Here is a 24,574-nt window from a genome sequence, read left to right on the forward strand (position 1 = left end):
TGAAATGTTAAGTTTAGCTTTACCTCTCTATATTTAGTCCCACTCACTCCTGCAGACATTCCCTGTTATTGTTAGACCTCCAAAGAGCTAGGACTACTGGCTGATGAATGACGTGATACCAAAGAGGGTGATGGGGGAGACTAAACACCAAAGAAGTATCGGCCCTCAGTTTTCATTTCACTTTATCTCTTGCTTTCTTCTTTTTCCTTTTTTTTTTTAGCGCTTTCCTTTATTTCCTCTTGTTTTCTCTCCCCTGTCCTCCTCATTCTCTCGCTCTCTCAGGGGTGTTTCATTAACTTTGCCGTGAGATGAAAAGTGAGTGGCTATCCCTCAGCCTGAGAGCCTCTTGAACATCAGACATTCATACATATGCTTTACACCCGCACACCCCCACACACAGGCAGACAAAAACATGTAACAGAGAACCAACTCCTTCTTAGCTCGTCATTAATTTCTGAGTTCAGCTGAAGGCACCTGCTGTGTTTGCCTGCTATGAGACTTTAAACACTTCACATGAGCTTTATGTGAGTGCGTGTGTGGGTTTATGTTACCATTAATGCTTGTGGGTGAAAGGAGCAATAATTTAGGTTCCAGTTACCACGAAATTCTTTCTCTGTATATCTCTCCGTCTCTGAAGAAAGTGCTGCTCATTTAGACACACATGCATTCTGGATTTCACCATGAGAAAATATACACAAAAGCATCCATTTACGCATTTACGCCCATTTGTTCTAATGACTGCCATTTCAGCCACTATGAGCCCGCTATTTCAGGTGTTTGTCCATTCATCATCACTCCGATTCAGCGTTGATTTGCCGGGACAGCAAAGCCAAAGCACATGATCAATGAGTCTACCCGCTGTGTTGAATTCAAAAGGAATGACCCCACTTTCTTTTTCTCCTCTCCTCTCTCTTTGCTTTCTCCCAGTGGAGGGAAAATGTAAGATAGACACAAACGTTCCTGGTATACACTCTCATCTGTCTATACGTCGTAGCTCCTTTTGTTTCATAGTGGATTCAGCACGTTTCCTTTAGTAGAAGTAGTAGTGTGATGCAAATAACCAAGACTGCAGCTTGAAAGTCCTCACTTTTAGAGAAAAACATTTTAGTATAAGGGTGGAAAAAAGAAACACTATGAGATTTTGTTAATATTTAAAATTAATTAAGCTGCCTCACACAAATTTAAAAAAAATTGAAGATCACGTTTTCTAGCTTTTTTTCTTGGCGATATTTTCAGAGCCTTCTAATGTAGAAAATTTGGCTAAGCCAGCAAGTTTGCTTTTAATTAATTTCAACAATTTACAAGAGATCTGGTAGTGTGATTTTTCACCCTTAAGTGTTTATTAGATGCTTAGTATTCAGCAAGAATGTTTCTGGATCTAAATAATTCATCCCTAAATGCTTACAGGGTGGAGATAACTTTATTTTTTCTCTGCTATCTTCCCCTCCTTTCCTCTTATTCCTCCTTCTTTGACTGCAAATTCTCACTTTCCTCATTTGTTCTATCTTTAACTCACCCCATTCCCTTTACTCCCTTTGCTTCTCTTTTGACCCCAAACTTCCCAATCCCCTTGCTTTCCTTTTTTAAATCTAATATATTTTCACTTGATCCTTTTCATTACTCATAAAAAAATCTGTCTTTCCTGTATCTATGCTTCTTCTACTTTTCCTTCTGTTGCATCCATTCCTTGTTATCTATCGCTCTCAATCTTTAAATCTACCTTCTCCCCTTTTTTCTGTATTTGGTCTCTCTTGTCTATTATTCTTCCTTGTCTTCCTCTGTTTCTCCCTTCGACCTTTCCTTGTCTCTATTTTTTCCAGTGGGAGGAGATCAGTGGGGTGGATGAGCACTACACTCCCATCAGGACCTTTCAGGTCTGCAATGTGATGGACTACAGCCAGAACAACTGGCTTCGGACCAACTGGATCCCTCGCCAATCTGCTCAGAAGATCTATGTAGAGCTGAAGTTCACTCTGAGGGACTGCAACTCAATCCCGTTGGTACTGGGCACCTGCAAGGAGACATTCAACCTCCTCTACCTAGAGGCAGATGATGACCAGGGCAGCCACTTCCAAGAGCATCAGTTCTCCAAGATTGATACCATTGCTGCTGATGAGAGTTTTACTCAAACTGACCTTGGAGATCGCATTCTCAAGCTCAATACTGAGGTACGCGAGGTGGGTCCCATGACCAAGAAGGGTTTCTACCTCGCATTCCAGGACGTGGGCGCCTGTGTAGCTTTAGTGTCAGTAAGGGTTTACTTCAAGAAGTGCCCACACACTGTGAGGAATCTTGCCTCTTTCCCTGATACTGTGCCCATGGACTCCCAGTCACTGGTGGAAGTCAAAGGCTCATGCGTCAATCACTCCAAAGAGGAAGAGCCTCCTCGAATGTACTGTAGCACAGAAGGGGAGTGGCTTGTGCCTATTGGGAAGTGTCTGTGTAACCCAGGATATGAGGAGAGAAGCAGCACCTGCCAAAGTAAGAAACATATTTTTTTTGCAACTATTTCTCAACAGTGCTCTCACACATGCCTTGCCATGCATTGATTCTGCATGTATAAATGCACGTGTCACTTCTCTTCTACACATTTCCCTTATTTGAACCTTTGGCCTAAACAAGCAGATTTTTTTAAAGCTGTAAAAGTAAACAGTGTGATATCAGGACTCTCACGCTTCATATCTGTCAGTCCAGAAGGTTTAATGTCAAATACACTCTCTGTGTGCATGTGTGTATATGTTTGTGTGTGTATGCATTGTTTATGTGAGCTCTTCAAACTAACCCCAAATTCCCAAGGTGCTAGGTGATTGGTCGGTAGTTATACGTGCATATTCCCATACATGTGAGTAGAGTGTTGTCCAGGTCCAGGGTGCAGCATATAGAGGTTCAATAGTAATTTTCTCTGTGACACATCATTAGCTATGGGAAGATTTTAAGCAGAGCAGAAAGATGGGACTGATAACACAGAAGAAAGGAGTGGGCTGGAGTGGATGGTGAATGATGGGATAGCTGCGGTGATTGTTGTGGGTGTTGGTGAAGGTAGCAATGAGTAGTCATTTGATGTGCTTTCAAAAGTAAGCAAATCTGCATGCCTAAAATTGCCTTTCATGTCCCGACCAACAGGACTGGTCTTCCGTACTATCGTCACACATGTTATGCAGGGGACTATTTTTTGTTGCTGCTGGATGGTTTTTAAAGTGAGCTTGTCAGAATGATTGCAGTGATACTTTGGCTGCTAGAGTTAAAGAGTTGTGCTTGGCCAGTGGGGTGACACCTTGCTCTGCAACACATCTCTACATGAGAGTTTAAAGTATAGTAGAAAACATGTAAAATGCCTCTGATTGTTGTTGTTCCTCCTCACATCATTTTGCCTTAACAACTTTGTCAAAAGAAGTAAAGTTATCCATTTTGAGATAAAAAAAAAAAAAGGGATTAGCATAAAAAAATGAAAATTACAAAGTCTTCAATATCCATGGTGTAATGCATCATAAACTTCCCAAACATATATATTTGGATCTGGGTTTTAAATCTTGTAGACATGTACACAGATAGGACATCATTACACCACTTTACACAAAATTAAATTTCCTCTGTTTTGCTTCTGTGGCTGCTATAACAGCTTTCATCAATTACAGTTACAGTACTTCATCAGTGTTTCCATGCATAAAAAAAAGAAGAAGTAGAAAGTGGTCCCTGGTGTGAACAATACAATGCAGATGTGTTCAGTTCATATAAATGTAAATGCCACTATAGATATGATTACATTATATTACATTTATACATTTTTGTTTGATTATACAAAATATAAAATAGTGGCAAACAAGACCAAAGTTAGCTGAAGGCTTCCATGATGCTCTATATCTGCTCCTCTTTACTTATTTTCTGTGAGATCTTCTCTGCTTAAGAAGCCAGACACAGCATCCATCTGAAAGCAGCCACCCCTGCACTGCGGCTGTCCCAGAATGACTTTAAAATTAAAACGGTGTTGAAGTTTCTGAAAAGGAAATCCATCTTTAGCATTCTAGGTTATTATAGTGGGTCCCAAATGGTCCCTTGTTCATCAGTTCTCTCTTTTCCAGAGCCATGCCCAGTGTTAATTAAAGATCAAAGATGGTCTCCCAGGTCAAGCTCCTGCTGTCAGGGCCAGGGGGAAGTGTTTTTTTTTTTTTTCTGTTGCTGTGAACTCCAGGCCAACCTGTCTAACTGTACAGATAGGAGGGAAAACTTTTTCCACACTTGTCAGTATATTTTTCTGAATTTACTCATTAAAAGCCAAAGGTATCTACTGCTGAACCCCTTTGTCCCCGGTGATTAACATCTTCAGAGTAATTAGAATTTCTCCCAAGTGTCACCTGTGATTTTCATTTTTGGATTGCATTTATTTTGGTTTTGTTTTTCCAAATTACACAGAAAAAGTGTAATTTTTCATTTATATCTTTCTTATTTTTCTGCTTTTTGTCCCTATATTTGAAAGAGTACGACATGTCATTTCAAGAATGGGACATTGTACAGACAAATGGCTCACCCCTGTCCCCCCCTGCTCCCCCCCCCCCTCCTCTTACTTCCTGCCTCTGTGAATTGTGTGAATGTTTAGATGTATTTGACAATCTCTTATTAGTTTCAGAGTGGTCTAATGGACTCTAATAAGGTCTTATGTTACCATGGAGTGGGACAGCTGCACCAACAGGCCCCCACAATCCCTGCATGCAGCCGTTGGGGGCCCCATCATGCAGCTTGCTCTCCAGGCCTTCTGTGTTAACAGATAGATGGCTGAATGGGGTTAGGTCATCCCAAACTGATAGCAAAAAGAAAAAAAAGACATATTTACAGTGCTACGAACAACAAGCCACAACATTTTCTGGGAAAAAGAAAATGGAGAAGTGGAGAATAAATAGCACTGTATATTGTAGAGAGATACTTCAGTGATATTAATTATAGACAAAGAAAACTCTTCTGTTGGTAAACTCTTCCGAGGCACCCCGGTGTCCTGAGAAATTTCTGTTGGTATTTGACAAAAATAAACAAATATGTTATTAAGATGCTTAAAAACACAGACAAACATTGAACTGATGAAACATTTATTTTTTCTGGCAGGAATAACAAGGTGGATTTAAAGACAAAAATGCTTGGACTAAGTATTGTTGACAGTGAAGATTAAGCACCTTTACTGAATATTTTATGCTTTGTTTTCTTTGATAAGATGCCTTGTTGCAGCACCTCCTCTCCTCCTTCTCTACTTTGTGAGTCTGTCTGTCTGTTTTTGATCGAGTGAAGGGGGAAGAGAAAGAGTTCGCAAGCAGTTGCTTTTGTTTACACAGACTCCAAAGTGTGTTTAAGGGCTTTAATAAAGTCGACTCTAGCATTAAACCATCATTATCTTTCTGGACTGTGTATGTGTGTATGTGCGTGTTTGTGTCCATAGTCAGCAATGTTTGTCAAAGCAAGGATGTTGTTTCAGTGGCGCCTTCAAAGGACCATGTGAATTCTGTCTGGCTTAGGCAAAGGGACACGGCAGTTATACGAGCATGTGCATGCTCTTTTGTGCATCTGAGTCAGACTGTGTGTCAATATAAACTTTACAATATTCCGCTATGTCTATATATATATATATATATATATATATATATATATATATATATATATATATATATATATATATATATATATATATATATATATATATATATATATATATATATATATGTGTGTGTGTGTGTGGTTTGAATCCATGTCAGAGCCGCGACTTTTATCCAATTTTTGTTGCGATGAAACTCTGTGAAAAGATAAGATGAAGATTATAATACAGTACAATGCGAATGGACGTGTCGCTGATCGCCTGGATTACTGTATGTTTTGTGAGCAGCCTTCAGCCTTTCCACACAGAGAATGTGAGGCCAGATTTAATCTCGCTAAGGCACTCTTTCATCTGTCAGAACAGACTGGAGCAGGTGAACCAACTCCTATCTACCATCAGTGTGAAATTCCTGCAACCCTAATTTGATCCTAAAACAGCAAACGCATGCCAGTTTGTGTACGCGTGTGCGACTGTGTGTTTGCGCATGCACGTTGCAAATGCAAGCAGCTGTTCGCTCATACGTTGACGAGAGACCTAAGTTTACATTCTTGCTGGATTTATCAAGACACACAATCCTGAAACCTTCCAGTAACGTAAAGCTTATTACAATTACACAGACAAAGTATCACACATAAGCCTCAGTTGTTACTCGCCAGCATTGCTTACCGTATGCTTTCACGATAAGAGGAGGAAGGCGAGCTGTTTTAAAAGTGGTTTTAACTTCTCTTTTTAAAATCATTTGCCACTGGCGACTGGACCAACACCAAATAAAAGTTCATTTTCCCTTTCTGTTTCCTTCCTCTCCATTCATCCCAGTGCCCGATCGACTTGGCTGCCGGATCAAAGCCCATCGTCCATCTCATGTCAAATGTTTTATTTCACTCTCCACTCTTTCACTTAAGTGATTTAGCTGCTGCCCTCGTGCACTGAACTGCATGGCTTTCAAGCAGACATTCTGGACTCACATTATACATCTTTCACTGACACTGTCACGCAAACCTGCAACAGCTTGGTCAAAGAAATACTCAAGCTTAGCCTGAAGATATTCAACACCAACTTTAGCATCTTATAAGACGATTATGTATAGAAAGACAAGAAAATAACTTCTTCCCTGAAACACTTATTTGTTGTTTATTCCCAATCTACTGACTCGCTATCATGCAATTTGGATGGCCCATATATTATCACCATAACAGGAAAATATATGGCCAATCCAATTTGCATGAAGCTGGTTGTAAGAGCTAAATGCCAGCATGGATTCACTGTTGTTCTTTTTGTGACAAATGTCCATCTATTTTTGTTTTGGACTCTCCCTGCCCCCTAGTGATCAGCAATCCTTTAATGCAACTACATGTTTCATATAAAAACCCTGGATTTATAAAAAAAAAATATTACATTGTCAATGGCCCATGTATTTTATGCACACACATGTGAGAAAAATACTCTTAATATCCCTGCAGAGCTCCTACAGTTATGCTTAATATTTTTCGTGTGTGTGTGTTTTTTCCATGCTGTTGCTGTAGTGTCTTTGTTGTATACTTTTCTGTCAGACTGTTGAAGTTGAGTGCTGTGAATTCATGGAGCTGCTGGCTCTCCTCTGGTGCTTTGGAAGGACTCTGTTTGTTTGTGTTGGCCATTATATAACTGCCCAGCTCTCACAAAACATGTCACTTGTACCCGCAAATTTACACAAACCCACAAACCAATTGAAATGCACATATACGTAGCACTGCCTTCTAAACTGCATTTATTATTTCTAACCCACGACAAAACTAAAATTTGTCATGCCTTCTTTTCTGCATTCAGGTACATTTTTACACATCTGTCTGTTGTAGCACTTATGTGTCCAGTTCACTGAGTGGTGTGGTGGGACATTATTCAGTTTTCCAGCAGAATCCTCCTGCACTTCATATACCGTCCTTCCCACATTCATGATGAAGAAAGCAGCCTAGCTCAGTATAGCAATAGCCTGTACTATTCGGTATTTGGTTCTTTAATGAAGGGCACCTTTGCTCTTTGTGGTTGAGAATGGAGGTCTTTTTTAGACTATTGCCACACACACATTTAAAAATCGAATCCAGGCAATCACATCAGTTAAATCTGTCCCATGTGTCACTGTGTGTGTTTGCGTGTGTGTGTTTGGATGGGTGAATTGAGCATTATACAGTACACGGCTCTGTTCTAACACTGGTGTTCCATTGCATCGGTCTCCTCATCTCTTGTCAGTTTAGCTTAGTGGGGATGCTTTTTCTGCTGCAGCGTTTTGGCTGTGTGCTGCCTGGCATGTAGCCACTTTGGAGCTGAAAAGAAGAAAAGAGGCTAGAGAAAAAAGACAAGGGGTGGATTGAGTGCTTCGGAGAGAAAGGTTCAAGATCATGATGCTAACTCTACATTATATGTAGTTACACAAAATTTACACCCCACCCTGATGTAGATCAAAATTAATTTTACACAGTCTTTGTTAAAAATAGGTTAAAAAAATATCGGGGGGGATTCATATCAATCGCCCTGCCACCCTTATACTAACTCTCATTTCACAGCAGCTAGGAGACTATACTGTATGTGTGAATTATGTGTGTGTTTGTGTGTTCAAGCAGGTAAAAAGGACAAGAAGTGTCACAAAAACAGACATAATTACAGATTTTATTGAGCTGTAGTGTAAGTGGATGAAAAACCTCAGCAATGATCTTGAATATGCTTATTTACTATAGGGCGTATATGAGACAAAGAGAGAGAGACCACATTCATCCACTGATTCATTTGCAGCCTGAAATATAGCATCAAAGTCTCAGTTCATCTTTAAATCACTGTGTACTTCCTTATCTCTTTGTGTAGTCTTATAGTATTTTTTTTTTTTTTTTTTTTTTTTTTTGGCCTGTCCCGTTTGGCTCTTTTGCCATCAGAATTGTTGTCTAAAGGCAAAGAAAGATGCCCAACGGATTTACTTTACCAAACTGACCATCCCAGCCTTGCCGTAATGGTCCATTTGATTCACCTTTTATTGTTTATTTTATTTTCACTTACTGAATACGGGACAGACTTGACTGGGGGAAAGAAGGGGAGAAAGAAAGAGGGAAAGAGAAACAGCTGAGAAGAGGGACGGGGGAGAAGGGCAAAAGACAAAAACCAACAGAACGGGCAGAGAAAAAAAAAATGCATATATCAATCACCTGGATCACCTGCTGAGAAAGAAAAAAGAAAGCAAGCAGAAGAGAACAAGAGTAATAGAATAAACAACATCACAATGATATATGGGAATATGACAGTAAATACTAAATGTTAAACATTATTGTGCAGCACATAAGATCAACAGAACACAGTGTGCTTTGAGGTAGGAGCCAAAAAGGGTGTAGTTTGTGGGTGTGATCACCCGTGTGTACACCTGTGAGCATGGACGCGCTTGTTTTTTGTTTTTTTAAAAGGTTCCTTCATGTAATAATCTGCTAGAGGGTGTGGGGGGGAGTCTTATAGTATATTGATGCATCGTTTGTGTGTGTAGGTGTGTGTGTGTGCATATGTGGCTGGCATTCAGGAAGCGGTAGCCAAGGAAGCAGGAAAGGTTTGCTCATTCTTGGTATTATTGCCTGTTTACTTTTCTCTTTATGAGCCTTCCAGTGCAGGCTGGGGGTAGCGGGTAAGCCTGTCAACCCAGAGCACTGGTGCTGTTGGGGCTTCAAAGCTTTTGGTAACCACAGGCTCAGGAATTCAAGTTAACACACAGTCACAGACAAATATACACAAATGCACACACAAAACCGTGCCTGTAGCAGAAACAAGAGGGATAGATAGATGGGGTGTTTATTTGTTGGAGAGGCCCCTGCCAGTTGACCGAACCTCTTCACAGCGACCAGTCTTTGTGTATGTGTGTGATGCATGTGGGTGTTTGTGCCTGATCTGTTCACAGAGATAGAGTGTACAGGCAGTATGTGTGTCCAGACAGAAAACAAATACACAAAAAAAAAGAACAGCATATGTATAGATGGACATGCATAGCTTTGATTTTGGTGTTACGGCCATATCCACAGATGCAGCCCATGGGTGTAGCTTAATACTGATGGATGATAACTGTGGATTTAGCAATACATTTTAATCTCAGGGCATCTAGTACTCCCATTTTGCCAAAAGCAGCTCTATCACAGACATATGCGCAAAGTGTCTGTTTGGCTTCAGTGCCGTGATACATCAGCCAAAGTTGATCACTTTGTGAAAGTTTGGAAGTTTTGTGTTTGTACTTTGCTTTGTTTGACAATAAATTTCATCTTCATTTGCTTTCAGTGCTTGTACAAGTATGTGGTTAAGTTTAGGAAAATAAGCTTTGGTGAAAAAAAAAAGTTTTAGGCTACTTAAGCATAGACAAAACATTTAAATAAGAAGCCGAGGGGGCCTAAACAACAGTTATATGTTGATTCATAATTAGGATCTTCCTTACCATTACCAAAAAAAACCCCCATCATAATATTGTCACCAAATCCGCAACTGCAACAGGTTTGGCATCAGTATTTGACCACTCCAAGAATGCATGTGAGCATATGTGTCATTGTTTCAGTGGAAAGTCAAGGACTGAAGGATGGACACCAGAGTAAATGTTTAGTATACATGTAATGTAACACAGGAGGGAAACGGTGCAGTACAATACGGCAGTCACTCCATCATTTCTGATAGATGAGAAGCAAGTAGTTGGAAAGAGCTGGAGGAGGAGATGGGGAGGTGAAGGCAAGGAAGAAAGAAAGCAGCTGTCATTGGGATGTAGACCCCCGCTGTTAACTGGTGCTGAATGTCGGTTTTATGATTTATGATGTCACCGGCATTAATTTGACATCTGCGTCATTCTTTCTGCTTTGCTCCTCAAATTGTTTTCCACTTGTGCTATTTTAAAACATTTCTGCATATTAACCCATGCAGTGATTATCCACGATAGTTTAAAACAGGCAGGTGTGTCACAAGATGAAATGACTATGTGTGACATTCACAAAAGTCAGTGCATATTTAGTTTTTCTTTGGAACTGCTTAACTTATTGTAATTTAACCTATCACCTTAACATATTCTACTCAGTTGTATGTTCACTTTTTATTTAAAAAAGACGAATCAAAGGAAAACACAATATTATTACAAAAGGAATTCTAGAAACACCATTAGTAAGCAAGCCTTATCTATCTATCTATATATATCTATATATCTATATATCTATATATATATATATAGATATATATATATTTGTGTGTGTGTGTGTGTGTGTGTGTGTGTGTGTGTGTGTGTGTGTGTGTGTGTGTGTGTGTGTGTGTGTGTGTGTGTGTGTGTGTGTGTGATTCTTTCTTGGGAAACTGGATGCAGCATAATCAGAAGCTCTTTTGTATTTCAAATTATTTCTCCACTTTCTGCAATGACTTTTTTTTGTATATCTGTGCAACCATAGCCAAGCTCCATTACCACTTTCAGTTGGTAATGGAGCTGACTGACTGCACAAAAGACATATTAGAGGACCATATACTGTCAGAAAATACTGTAATGAAACATTCATTAGAATGCTACTACTACCAATAATATGCCTACTTATACTAGAAATTGATATTCAGCCTACACTTATATCACATTCTTAATTAAAGTTATGAATAAAAGAGGCCTAATAATGTAAATCTATTTTGTGTGATCTCTGCTGTCCTTGGTGCTGAAGCTGCAACCTCAGACACTTCTAGGCTGCGACTGTCAAGTGTCTCACTTATCTAAGCCCGCACTGCAGGCATGTATAGTGACACTGAGTAGTTGTCAGAAGCATCATCTTATTGTATAGATGAGATGCGTTCAGTGGAGAGAGCCCTCTCAGTGTCATTTCAGTTGAAAAACCCTAGCGTCACCACATAAATGTCTGTCTTCGAGCAGCTGTCTGATCTTGCTGTGCTGCTGCATCACAGACGTCAGCATAACAACCTTTCCGTTTTAACAAACGCTACATTCTTTAATGTCAGCCAAGCAAAAAGAAAAAAAGGAAAAATGAAAACAAAAGGCAGTGTCTGTTTTAAAACTTCTGAAGGTTAGGGCACAGCATGGAAGTCTGGTGGTAATTCTGCAGTGAGGCCTGAGTCAGTTAATGTAGAGACAGTTACCGTTGATGTGGTGGCACATTAGAACTGATGTACTTATTTGTCAGATACCTCTGTTGCTACAGAAGCCTCCTAGACATTCAGATGTTTTATGATATCTGATATTTTTTTCTTTTCTGCATTCATATGCTGCTCTAATGCTAAGTTATGTGACACATATCAATACATCATAATCAGTATTATCTAAAACCTTGTCAGACTGACTTTGTTGTGGAAGGTTGTTGTGTAAGATAACAGTATTTTAGACTTGGCTATAGCCAGTTTAAGTCAATTATTTGTACTGCGCAATATACAAACAGGGAATCTCTATATGCTATATATGGTAAAGCAGGTAAACATCAGAGGTAAGACTTAATTAGCATACTATAATGCAATTGACAGCTAATTTGACACAGCAGCCTACAGTCTGCAAAAGCAACCACAAATGATCTGCAAGGGCAACAAGGACGGCACAATGTCCACCTAACCCAATTCCTTGTTACACAAAGTCAAATCAAGTTTAATTGTTTTATTTAGCCCAGTTTTGATTTAACCCCGTATATCCCATAGCACCTGAGGGCAGCTCTTCTAAATTCATACAATTCATTGTTTTTCTGTTGCGTAGTTTCTATGATTGTCTATGTATGAAAACATTGTTATACAGACTGTTTTTTATTCTATGTGAATAATATCAATTCTCGTATGTCAATTACATATTTTCGCAGTATTTTTCAGTTTTTCCTCCTGAGTCACCTCAAATGCCTTGATGGCATTCGTCTGTAATAAGAATAGCCTGTCAGTGTGGCATGTCTATTAACTCTTCAAGAAGCTGAAAATCTTTGTGAAAGGAGTCCAAGGAAAGGCAATGAGTCAATGGAGCATCAATTCTGTTTAGTGACAGTGATACTGAGGTGATACTTTACTGCCTTAGGTGCTTTTTTTTTGTTAGTGTTAGCTAATGACTGCCAGTGGTGTTAGGAATTGTTAGCCTCTGTTAGGTGGTGTTACTGAAGTGTTATTTGAAGTAAAGCTAATCCTCTCAGCAGCTGGTTTCTATGAAATTAAACTGTTCAGTGCAGGGAAAGTATGCTCTTTTTTTAGGATACTTGAGTCCAAATTATGGTCCTGGTATAATTTTAGCTTATAAACTGGTGTTGTTGTTGTTGCTATAGTTGCTAATGGTCAGCTGTCCGGAGACGATTTACTTTCCTCTGCAGGAGAGTTTCACATCTCATCTGCTAACAATAACTTAGCTAAATGCAACAATGCTGTTTATGTATGGGTTTTTTGTATGCTAAAGTATTGATTGTAGTTCAGGACATGAGGCTTTAAATAAGGAGGATGGAATGAGATTGAGATGAGGGAGGAGAGTGCCTACATAGAGGAAGGAGGAAAAGATGACAGAGTGAGCAGGGACTATTCATCCCAGGGTCCAGTTGCCTAGGTAACCCTCTAATTTATTTACTACTCTGCCATTAGTCAGTCACCAATAGCTGCGCTGGATACTTAAATCACTCACCTCAAAGTTGAGAAAAGTTTAGTGGGACGTGCTCACAGTTTTTTAAAATTATATATTATTTATTTTTTTCACATTTAGTCCTCGAATGTCTATGGTCTCTGGTCCCTGTATATCTAAGAGTGGGGTTTTTATTCCTTCTTTACCCTCTTTTGTATATTTGAATGCTCTTGTTTCCTTCTATGTGTGTTTGCTTGTGAGTCATTGACCTTACTACCGTGACCTTGGTGCTAATATTGTTTGCGTCTTCCATCTTAATCACTTCTGAAAGATGTGGGGCTTCACAGTTCCTCTGGGATCTATATGTGCTTATGTGTATAAGAGTGAGAATTAGTACGTGACGTACAGTAAGCCTTTTAATGTTACAGCGATCATTAGAGAGAAGGTGCTTACTATGACAGCAACCACTGACACATGTCGACACACACACACACACACACACACACCAAATCTGAGTCTGTTTTTACTGGTGGAGTATTATTTAATTTTTTTGTGTCTATTCATTCTTTTATTACATTTTTTTTTAAATAGATGCCATAAATGACTTTCCCGCTTTATGTTTTAAATAAACCCCAGCAGAAGTTGTTTGTTTCAATACAGCACTTCTAGCCTTTAAAAAGATTTTGTTTTTGAGTTTCCAGATCCAATTTCTGTATTTCTATGCCTAAGGCGCAGTTAGTTGTATGTAATAACAGAATATGTTGCCTTTGAGAGTAGGATTAAGGCTTTGATAAAGAAGTGCCTTACTTTTCTGTATATTGAGCTGTGCTTTTAGTTAAAGAGGCCATGATTGGATCGGTTTCCATGTTGAAGCTGTACAGGAAATGGACTGAACCAGTGCCTGCTGCCCTGAATTTAGGTGTACTTTGATTTTGTTTACAAGTGTGCATGAAAAACATGTTGGGAATATGTCTGTGGTTTTATATGTATATATATTGTGCCTCTGTGGTTAAGAGAAAAAATGACTTACATGTGTTTTTGTTTTGACCCGCAAACTTAAGTTTGCTCCTGGAAAATTATAGAATTATGACGACAAGCACTGTGGAGACAGCAGTTGAAGTTGAACTTTAGGCTCCTTTAGTTGGTGCAAGAGCTCAATGAAGGTGGCAAACCTGGTAATAATATCAGGTATGTCACAACCGGGAGGTCGAACGCTGGAAAGTGGACTCAAATGCAGATAGCATATGGAGACTCGGAGGTATAGTGGAAAAAATAAAAAATAAAAAAAGATTTGTGAAGATTTATTTTGGCACATGAAAATGGAACACGCAAACAGAAGTACTAAGCATGAACTAAGGGCGAGAGGGAAAACACTAAACCTCTGAGTTTGCTCAATTACAATACTAACGTAAAGCTTCACACCAGGGGACTAAGAACCTGTAACAGACACTGTGACTGGCAAGAACTTCAAAATCACTAAATATTACACAAAAGTACTCTATGAGATGCTGTGACGCAAGCAAAACTATGAAGCACTATTCTTGGCTAGAGCAATCTCAATGATAATCAAACATGTAAACAAGAATCACACCGCGAGTACAGCAGCAGAGTCCAAAAGAAAAGGTCGCTCTTAATGAACTGGGGAAAAACAGCCTGGGCTCGATACTGGGTATTTTCCGGAGCAGGCACACTTAGGTGGAAGATTACAGGGCAACACTCACTGAGTCACTGAAACAAAGGAGAGTGAAGTCAGAGCGAGCCCAAGCAGCAGTCTGGGGAGTGAGGGCTAAAATGCATTAGTCTTACTTTTCTAGGTGGAGGTGAGGCTTGGGGGGAAGAAAGTCCAGGTGAGGCTAAAACAGTTCACGTCACTCACGACGAGGTCTTGGGCAGGGAGGCAGGCAGGTGACTACGCCGAGAAAAGAAAACAAACCAGCAACTGAGAGTTGAGCAGGTTTATGACGGCGAGATCCAAATTTCCCTGAAGCTGCAGAGGGCGAGAAGACAAGTTTAGCTCCAGAAGACACACTAAAACAGGATTTACATGTCTGTGACTTTCACTGACGAGAGTTAGCTGACGTTCCAGCAACGAAAGTTTGAGAACGCTGGTCTTAAGAGCCTGCCAGCTGATTGCACACAGGTGCAACAAACGAGGAGGTGTGGCAAACCCCTGCCCAGTGATGGATTCATTGGCATGCTGGAAAATCCCGCACTCACCCAGACCATGACAAAATAGGCCGAAATGAGTGGTACTTCAAGGTAGATCTGATATTTACCTGAAAAGGTTTATTTTATCTCTTTATTTTTGGTTTTTGTTTAGTTTTTTTGACAGGCCATTTTGCTGAAAAAAATGAAAAATCAGCGAATGGCACAGACAAATAAGTGTACTCTACTTACTCATTCCTCCTTGCATTGCCTTCTTCTTTATGTGAAGAAACACAAAATAAAGTAAGCAGAGGATAATATATATCTGTTTTGGTGCCCCTGCAGAAGTTTCTGATGTCCCAGACAGTGCTGTCTTCCTGAAATGATCCATAGACTCAGACGCCACGCATCCTTGATTCTTCCTCCTCCAACAGTTGATAGAGATAAAGTAAAAGGTCTCTGCACTCATTTAATGCATACTCTAGCCATCCCCATCCTTTCGCACGAAGAAGAGTGGTGACATTTTACCTTCATCAGTGGCGGTTAACTTAAAAATGGTGTCAAATGGAACGACATGCCCGGCGGTGTAAATGTGCATGCATCTGTGTGTGTGGGAAAGTGTTCATCTGTGAGAGAGGAATGGGTCATTTGTGTGTGAGAAATATGCTGCTGCTGTGTATGCATGTGAGTGCATGCACAGTTTTTGGTGCTGATTAAAGGCAGTCAGGCCTCAGTGATCAGGCCTTCTGCTTGCACTTCGAATGCCAAACACAACCGAGGATTCCCAGTGCAGCCAAGCATAGAGTCTGCAATGCTAGACCACACTGGACAACCTTAAAGGACTGCAGCTGTGTGCATGTTTTTCATCTTTTTATTCTCCTTTATGCTCTTCACAGACAACATAAAGTTATATAGATGGGGAAAAAAAGTTTTCAAAAAGCCACTTTTTCTCCATCTTCCAATTTTCGGCATCTAAACAAAGCACTACTGAGTGTGCGAGTCTTAGTCTTTATGTATTCCTTCCTAAGCTTTAACTCTGATTTGTCAAGCAAACTTTTAAGCCATTCATGCTGTACTAGCAAAAGTTAGACTATGGGAGTTTCGACGCCACAATTCATCACCCTGACATTTAAAGGAAACGTCTGTTCCAAGAACTTGGTCAATATTAATGTTTTTGTGTTGCAAGTTCTTGCAGACTTATTGAGCCATCACAATAATATCATGATAAGATGCATGATGCAACACCTATTTCAAAATCATTCGTGCAGCCCTTTCTTTTTTTTTTCAGCATAGCCCCATAATGCTGTCTTTTATTAATCCCAGATTTGTGTGCCAGGAAGTGTTTGCACTGCCAAAAATGTTAAACGCCACTTCCCTCAAAACAGAGGTGTCTCTGTGTGCCTTTCTCTCAGCCTCTCCTCTTCTAGAGGCTTGAGTGAAGTGCCACTTATACCAGGACAAAGAATCCAACCTTTAAAGGTTGAGGGATATTGCAGAGATGACCTTTCTTACAATTACACACACTCACTACACACACACACACACACACACACACGCACAAATATGCATGGAAGGTTGGGGGTGCAGTGTGAAGATGAGCAAAGTAAAATGGCAGACAGCAATGTCCAACAAGATTACTGTACTCATCATCCACAGATTTCCAACCTCCACCAATTCATTTCCTTCCGCCTCTGTCTGTTCAAATGGATGGCACCAGACATTTGTCAAGGTGAAGGTAGAGCGCCCCATGCCTCGCAATACAACCAACCAATTTTTCCATTCTTCCGCTCTGCTAGTCTTTTGCTATTAAGTGTTCAATTTCAGCACCTGGAGGTGATGCCAAAGAGCAAAGCCTCCAGGAATGTTAGAGAAATCTCACTGATTAATGCAACACCCCTGCACTCACTCCTGCCTGTTTCTAGTGGCTTTGTACTGCTGTTGATGCAAATGCCTACAGTGATGTGCACTGTGCTGATACTTGTGTTGCACAAAAATCTGTTTTGTTTTGTCCTGTCCATCTGATACATTAATTTCATCAACACGTAAACAGGAAAGCTGATTCCCTAAATTGAGTTAGAAATTAATTATGCAGTGTGACGCTGCAATATTTTTCTTGTGTATGTGTGTGTGTGGATTTAGTATTATCAGATGTCAATACAATATGGCAGAAAAGCTCTCCAGTGAGCATGTGATAAATATGAATTAATAGAATAATAGCAGCATTCAGACAATAGAACAATAATGATAATAATAAGAAGAAGATATTAAAGAAATTTCCACTTTTCAGACTATTTATTTTCATTCTTGGTGAATTGCAATTTCCTGGTCAAAGAGCCTCACTCGTTGCTATGCATGTGTGTGTCAGTGGGGGTGGGCTGAGGATGACAGCTCAGTGCCAGAGGTAATTTAGGTGTATTGTATTGATGAGACCTCAAATCTAATGAGCTTTAGCCAATTAATCCATCGATTTACATGTAAATGGCTCCTGAAAGGTTACTGGCTGTGGCTGCCATCTGCATGTACTTACCATGCTAATGTTGTGCTGAGTGACACTTAACACGAATGCAGAAATTTAGGAGCTGAGAGACTAAAAGTGTCTCAGGGAGAGAGAGAGACATGACTGCTTGATCTTTGATAGATTGCGCCACATCCCATTATCTGCAAAATAGGGTGTTAATTGCAATGCCATACATCAACTGTGGGTGCACACACCTTTTAATTATGAAACAAACATCTTTGATCTGTCAATCTCCCACTAGACCCCTGCACATGAGGAGTTTTTTTAATGTAGGTTCAATATTTTTTTTACTTCATTGATATTCATAATTTGGTAAAAAAAAAAAAAAAAAAGGTAGTTATTTGAGTTTTTGTGTTTCATTACTGTCTCAAAAGCTAGAAATAGTCATAAAATTTATAATGATAAGAAATAATCTTACCTTTCTGTACTCTGTAATATCTGTGATCATGAAAGTGTCATTTGGGTGTGACATGATAAACAATTATTCTGCATTCCTCTCTTGCAAACCTATTCTAGTTTTACAGTAATTGATATTCCAAGTATCAGTTTTAAGTTTCCTTTAAGTGTGAAGAATAGCTCATCCTAGCTGTGCTCTTCCCGAGTCTTGCTATCAACTAGCATACTGGCTGAGGTTCAGCGTTAATTACGAATGTGCTCAGCTTAACTGAGATACTCAGTAAATTGTCCCCAGGTGGGGAAAGAATAGGCTCTATCGTCATTTCTCATAACTGCAGTTGAGCTAATTATGATGGTGAGTGTGTGCAAGCGGCTTGTGCTGGCAAAGCCTTTTCTGTCATCTGTGTATGTTTAGGGCCACTTGAGAGTGGAAGCTTCTACGTGCATTTGTATGTGTATGCTTTGGTGTACACTGTGTGTGTGTATGTCTGTGTATATGTTTATGTATATCTGTTTGGAGTTGTGTGTGCGAGTGGATATGATGCTTTGAAGCACTTTTTCTGTGTGTGTGTGTGTGTGTGTGTGTGTGTGTGGGTGGGTGGGTGTGTTTGTACATTCAAGCATGGCGAGACTACAATTGGCACATGCTAAAACACGAAACTTCCAAAGCCAACAGTTCTGTTAAGTGAGATGTGCTGTGTTATAATGATGCCATCTATCATTCCTTTCATCTCTCCATTCCTTTATCCCCTCACTCCTCCATCACTGTCTCTGTGGCCTCATTAATTTAGCCCGGACTATTTATGGGCCTATAAAAACAATAAGGAAAGAGAGTAAGGGTTTTACTGGCAAAAAAAGATACTTCCAAAGCATGGGAAAGATGAGGAAGCCTGTCAAATTAGATGGAGCATACCACATAATTTTCAGTTAATTGCACTTGACCCTTAACATCTGGTTAACATTGGACAATGGTTACAAATACCCAGTATTCATTTGAAAAATTAAAAGTACTTAAGTCAATATTTCATACAAAAACTAAAATAAATAAATGGGAATTTACTCTGGCTATGCAGACAGATTTTTAGAAAACCAAACACAGGCTACAATGCAATAATTTGAGGTTAGAATTCATTAATATTGAAGGTAGCATTGTAGGACAATTAGAGCACATTCTTAAACTTTCACAAACTGTTGAACTGTAAACTTCATATCAATTTTAATATGAGCAGCCATGCCTCAGGTGGTAGAGCAGGTTTTCCTGACATTAGTGGTTTGATCCATGACACTCCACTCAAATGTCTTTGGTCAAAACCCTCTACCCCAAATAGCTCATGATGGCAGGAAAGCTCAATCATCTTTAGCATGTCCGTGAAACAAAGTAATTGAGAAGCTATTTTTTTACTGTTTGTAAAAAGCACATATTTAAATTGTGTTATTGTGGTAATTTTTGTATGTTTACCCTTACATATACAAGTTTGTACTGGGTGCACTTACTTCACCTCTGTCACAAGTATGGTGTAAGTTTAACATGCTATAATTTGTCTTTAGAAGCTGATGCCTCACTTTGTATATTTGCAGCACCCATAACCATATCTACCCAATAGGCCTCTATTGTTTCTTCATGCCTCAAGTTGAATAAACTTCAGCAGTGAGATGTAGAACATCTACAGCAGCCTTATCTCTGTTATCCAGCTGAAAAAATAAAGCATTGTTCCAAGAGAACTGTCAACAACAACAGATAGACAAAAGTCTGGTACTGTGCTTCTTGATGATGCCAATCTGGAATTGTGTGATCAAAATAAAAGACATTAGTGTGCGAGTAAGACAGTGTTTAAAATACATGTGGGTTTTTGATTACATGAACATGACTGTTGCTTATTTTTATTTGTAATCTGTCAGTGGAAAGCTGATTGACAGCTGAATTAAATTTGTATTATAACTCACTGTTAAAAACACAGTATGATCAGAATTAGATTTGTGGGGACAAAAATAAGGTCATAGTTAGCCTGGCTGACAACTGTGCAGTTATTCCTTACCCATACCCTGTAGTCCTGGGAATGTTCTCCCTACCATTTGAGGTCCAGTGACTTTAAACTGCAAGACTTTCTGTCAGCCAGTGAACCTGGGTAACCTGTAGTGACTAACAATGAAGTGTAAAATGCACTAAAGATTAGTCTGTGAGGGGTTGTAACATGCTTGCTGGGTCTTTTAAAGCTTAAAAAAATGGGCTTACATGAGAATACATAGAACTCAAGGTAACCCGCTCACATGTACTGTTGTCAGATACACTGGAAGGATGATTTTATGTTTGCTTAAGCAGTAGAGTACTCTGAAGGTTTGAAAGAAGATCTGAGAATATCATCATAACTCGGAAAATCTCTTGTCGGTGCAACTAATCAGTTATCTAAAAAGAAATAAAGAGTGTGATGAGTTCAGGAGATAACGTGTAAAGATCCTGAAGTTGTTTTCACGTTTCTATGCATTCTGCATCTGCCTGAGATGACAATCGTTCACCAAGTTTCTTTTTAATGATGGACTACCGTGAGTAGCTGTTATTGGGAAGAGTGGGGTTATCACCCTGCTGTAGAGTGAAATACCATGTGCTCGCCCAGCAGGATAACATTCCTGCTGGCCCCATGATTTCCTCAGGTCATTCATGCAGTTCTCATCCCCACTGTAATGGCATTGTACTGGGGCTCAGCTGCCCCACTAGGCCCCCCACGTTTCCCCCTTTGGCCTCCCTGACAGCACTGCCCTTCAGCTGCCTGTCAGCCACACCAAGTCCACGATGGTTGATGGGAGCTCAATGGGAGAATGGAGTCAAGGATGGGGTTAATATAGCTTTTAGTTAGCTTGAATTATTTTTTATTCATTTTTTTTTCACCACAAGTATGACTTTCATAAGTTTCTGGCAAAATTTGAATTGCTTATCACAAGTGCATATTTTAGATTTCCTCATATGAGGCGTGAAGTATAATTCATAAACTAAAAATTGAGGGGAAAAGTTAGTGGCAAAGAAGAAAATCAATTGCCTTAAACTACACTTCGCTCTCGATTTGTCTCTTGATTTCATCTCTGTCTCAGCTTAACATGAAATATATGTATTAAAGTGGCAGGCACATAACAAAGGAAATCCAAACCGCCTGCTATTTTCTGAGTTAAATGCTATTTGATCCCTTTACATACAAAAGATAATTTCATGACGTTGCCTGAGCAAAGCAGAAGAATTCACAGCATCTGCTGCATTGACAAAGTGGATGTGTGGAGTGAAAGCAGAGCAAGAAGAACAACATCTGCCACTACTTATAAATTCAACGAGTATGCGTCACACATCTTTTCTCAAAGATTCTCCCTTTTTTCCGGCATTGTGTGTGTGCAAAGATGGCTGTTCATCATTATTCAAGGACAGAGCTGATTAAAGGTGATTAAGCCCTTCCCATCCATCACTCTCGCCTTTCAGCCTGTCACTAGCCCCAGTATTAAGGGGGGACACCAGCGTATGTATGCATGATTGTCTCTGTGTGTGTGAAACGGGGGAAACAGACAATGTCCATCCAGCTATGTGTTTTCCTAAATATTCGCCATTACCCTAATTGCAGACCATTTCTCAAGTAGAAAGAAACAATATACATGGTTCCTTAATAATGTTGCTTAATGCTAAAATAATACACAAAAGGATTCAAATTGTGGTTTCAGCTTAAATGGCCCATGGAAGCACATTCTTTACAAGACTCTTTAGCAACCCTATGATGAATGTCCTCTTTCTCCCTTGATGAATGATGCCAGTGAGAACCTTTCTGGCTCCTGCCATTCCTCATAATAACAACTTTAAGTAATGCTAACTAATATCTTTAAGAAGGGAAATTTTCAGGAGGAAGGATTAATTAATTGATTTACTGTTGTGGTTTCTGGTTCCTATGGAAAATACAAGAGAATTAGTAATGCCGTCAATTAAATGTTCCACAAACAGTATAGACTGTGGGAAAAGAGGAGCTTAACTAAGTTGATGCTGTCCTTGGCAGATTGTCATTGTATTCATTAATTTCACATAAGGCACTTGGGATAAGACCTTAAAACTGGATTTCTTTGTGTCTGCAACATGTAACTGTTCCCATGGCAGGTAAAGCTTCTGAAACGGTTTTTAGACTATCATGACGTACTATAAGTCTTGAGCTTTTTGAGATAGAGTGAGGGACGTTTTACACAGTGTGAAGTTCATTGTTGATTGTGTATATGCATTCATGTACAATATGTTTGTGTCACTAGATTGTATTTGTAGGGATGCAAAAATGACATAAGTGGTGTCTGGAAATGTTGTATTTCTTGTCTCAGTTGCCAGTTCCATCAGCGTGACTAACTGGCGACACAATATACATGATTGAGTTTATCAGTTAGTGTGCAAGGTTTGTATGAGTGCCTGTAAGAATGTAGGATCCAGAGCAGAGCATATTTTGTAATTGTCATTTAACATTTGTGTCCCACTGCAATGTGCTGGAGCTTCACAATCTCCCACTAACATTAGCTCTGCAGGGCGCCACACTAGAAATACACTTTTGCTGAACCTGCACTTCTCCAAGTATCTCAGCCTCACTATCACCAAACATCATCTTCTCTGCATCCCAAGGGCACAGAAAGTCACCGAAACAAAAGTTTGGGAAGGCATGATTGTGTCAGTTCTGAATAAATGAAGGTGAAAAGCATTTCAGATTTTTGATTTATTAGCATTGTTTAGGATAACTCTTTAGTCATGGATACTTTTATAACCATATAAAGCACACATTAATTACATTTAATATAATAATGCTCTATGATACAGCTTACAGTTTTTTCAGTAATCTATGGCTCCGCCTTGGTAATTAAGTCCACATTCCCCATGAACCTACCAGGTATTGCAGCTATATGACAATGATATCAGTTAAAATATGCTAGTGTAGCTCTTCTTTCATATTTATAAACTGCATATATTGTTCCTCATCCTAAACAGTCTTTGCATGTTTAATAATTAAGGTTTTGCCATTATTTCAATTTATCTTAATTTGTTTCCAGTGCATTGTTTCACAGGGCTTTTATTCATTCCCACAGCAACTGTGGTGGTGTGCGGTTTATCTGTGTGCGTGTTCAAGGAGTTTGTTTTAAATGGACTCATGTGAATTCTATCTATGAGTCAGTGCTGACTCATTATCCCAAACCCACTTTCCACACAACATCTTGTTTACACACTCAGCAGGATTTTGTGCCTGTCTTTGTATGTTTGGGCATGTGCCTTTAATTTGATTAAAGCGGGTGTGCGCTCATCTGAATACACATGCGCTCATAGGTATTAAATGTCACACACAGTAACACATAGGATGGTGTGTAATCACATGTGAAAATAATTACAAATGTATAAAAATAAGCATTACTCGCTGACATTAACTCACCTTACATGTCTGTACGCTGCGCCAGCCGAGGGTGATGGGAGACTGAGAGTAGGGGCAGAGAGAAGAGCTGGGAAGAAGAGGGTAAGACGAGAGTCCTGATGTGTATTTTGATCGTGCCAGGATGTCTGGCCCTGTCTGTGGTTCACCTGCGCTGGTCTGTCACTCACACAAGCCCACACACGCACGCGTAACCTCATAACACTGATAGGAATAGGCAAAGCATAACATACACACATCTCAATCAAAAGTTTCTGTTTCATAGGAAGGTTTTAGAGAGGTTTCTCCTCATTCTGTCTCTCTGTCTTTCTCTCTGTGTGACCCAGTAACCATTGCCCATGAGTTTTTCTCTCTGCCTCCCTCCCGCCGTCTCTCTCTCTCTCCTCTTTCTTAGCAGCAACACATGGTGGGACACCCGTGGTGAGGTGTGTCATTTGAGGAGTGATTTAGTGCTGTTCTACCCCAACCACTGCTGAGCCACCTGCCCCAGGAATCCTGCTCTATACACACACAGAGACACACATTTACACACAGATGCAAGCATATGATGGACACATACTAACAAAGTGGTTAAGCACTACCAAAACCTCTAAATGCTCTGGTCTCTACAGCCTGATTAGACCCCATTGTGCTATTTTCACAAATTCTTACACACCAGCTCTGAGTGGATCATGAACTGAGGCATTCTTCTGTATATTCCCCATTTTTTACTAGCTAATTAATCTTTTACAAGGGGACCTGTAAGTGGCCACTGTCCAGTTTCAAAGATGTTGAAACACTGTTCACTAATTATATGGCAACAATTTATTCAAGCTCCTCTAAAAGTAATCCAAAATATGTAACAGCATTTGTACATTATTTCCTTGAGGAGATGTGTTTTTCCATTACAGCAGTATAATACAGTTACTGGCTGTAATGGACAGCATTAAAAAAGCTTGATTTTGCACATTGTATATAATGGAATAAAGCATAAAACAACACTAATCTGA

At 39.6% G+C, this 24,574-nt stretch overlaps 1 protein-coding gene and 1 long non-coding RNA gene across 4 annotated transcripts in view; one reads left to right on the forward strand and one right to left on the reverse strand.

The window, feature by feature from the left end:
- Nucleotides 1-24,574, forward strand: part of epha3 (eph receptor A3) — a 95,779-nt gene that overhangs the window by 14,944 nt on the left and 56,261 nt on the right. For all 3 annotated transcript variants that reach the window (XM_085385172.1, XM_085385173.1, XM_085385170.1), the window contains exon 3: nucleotides 1,821-2,481. In XM_085385172.1, the coding sequence (XP_085241298.1) occupies nucleotides 1,821-2,481 (661 nt within the window). The remainder of the gene's footprint in view (nucleotides 1-1,820; nucleotides 2,482-24,574) is intronic.
- LOC146651327 (uncharacterized) lies at nucleotides 14,701-23,883 on the reverse strand. The gene is made up of 3 exons (XR_014907957.1): nucleotides 23,589-23,883; nucleotides 14,916-15,096; nucleotides 14,701-14,837 (listed from the first exon to the last, which is right to left on the reverse strand). It is a non-coding gene; the product is annotated as an uncharacterized LOC146651327 (long non-coding RNA).

The sequence above is a fragment of the Rhamphochromis longiceps genome, linkage group LG16, assembly GCF_057381845.1.
Source record: "Rhamphochromis longiceps isolate RC_006_pf linkage group LG16, R_longiceps_female_GT1.1, whole genome shotgun sequence".
Classification (NCBI taxonomy): Eukaryota; Metazoa; Chordata; class Actinopteri; order Cichliformes; family Cichlidae; genus Rhamphochromis; species Rhamphochromis longiceps.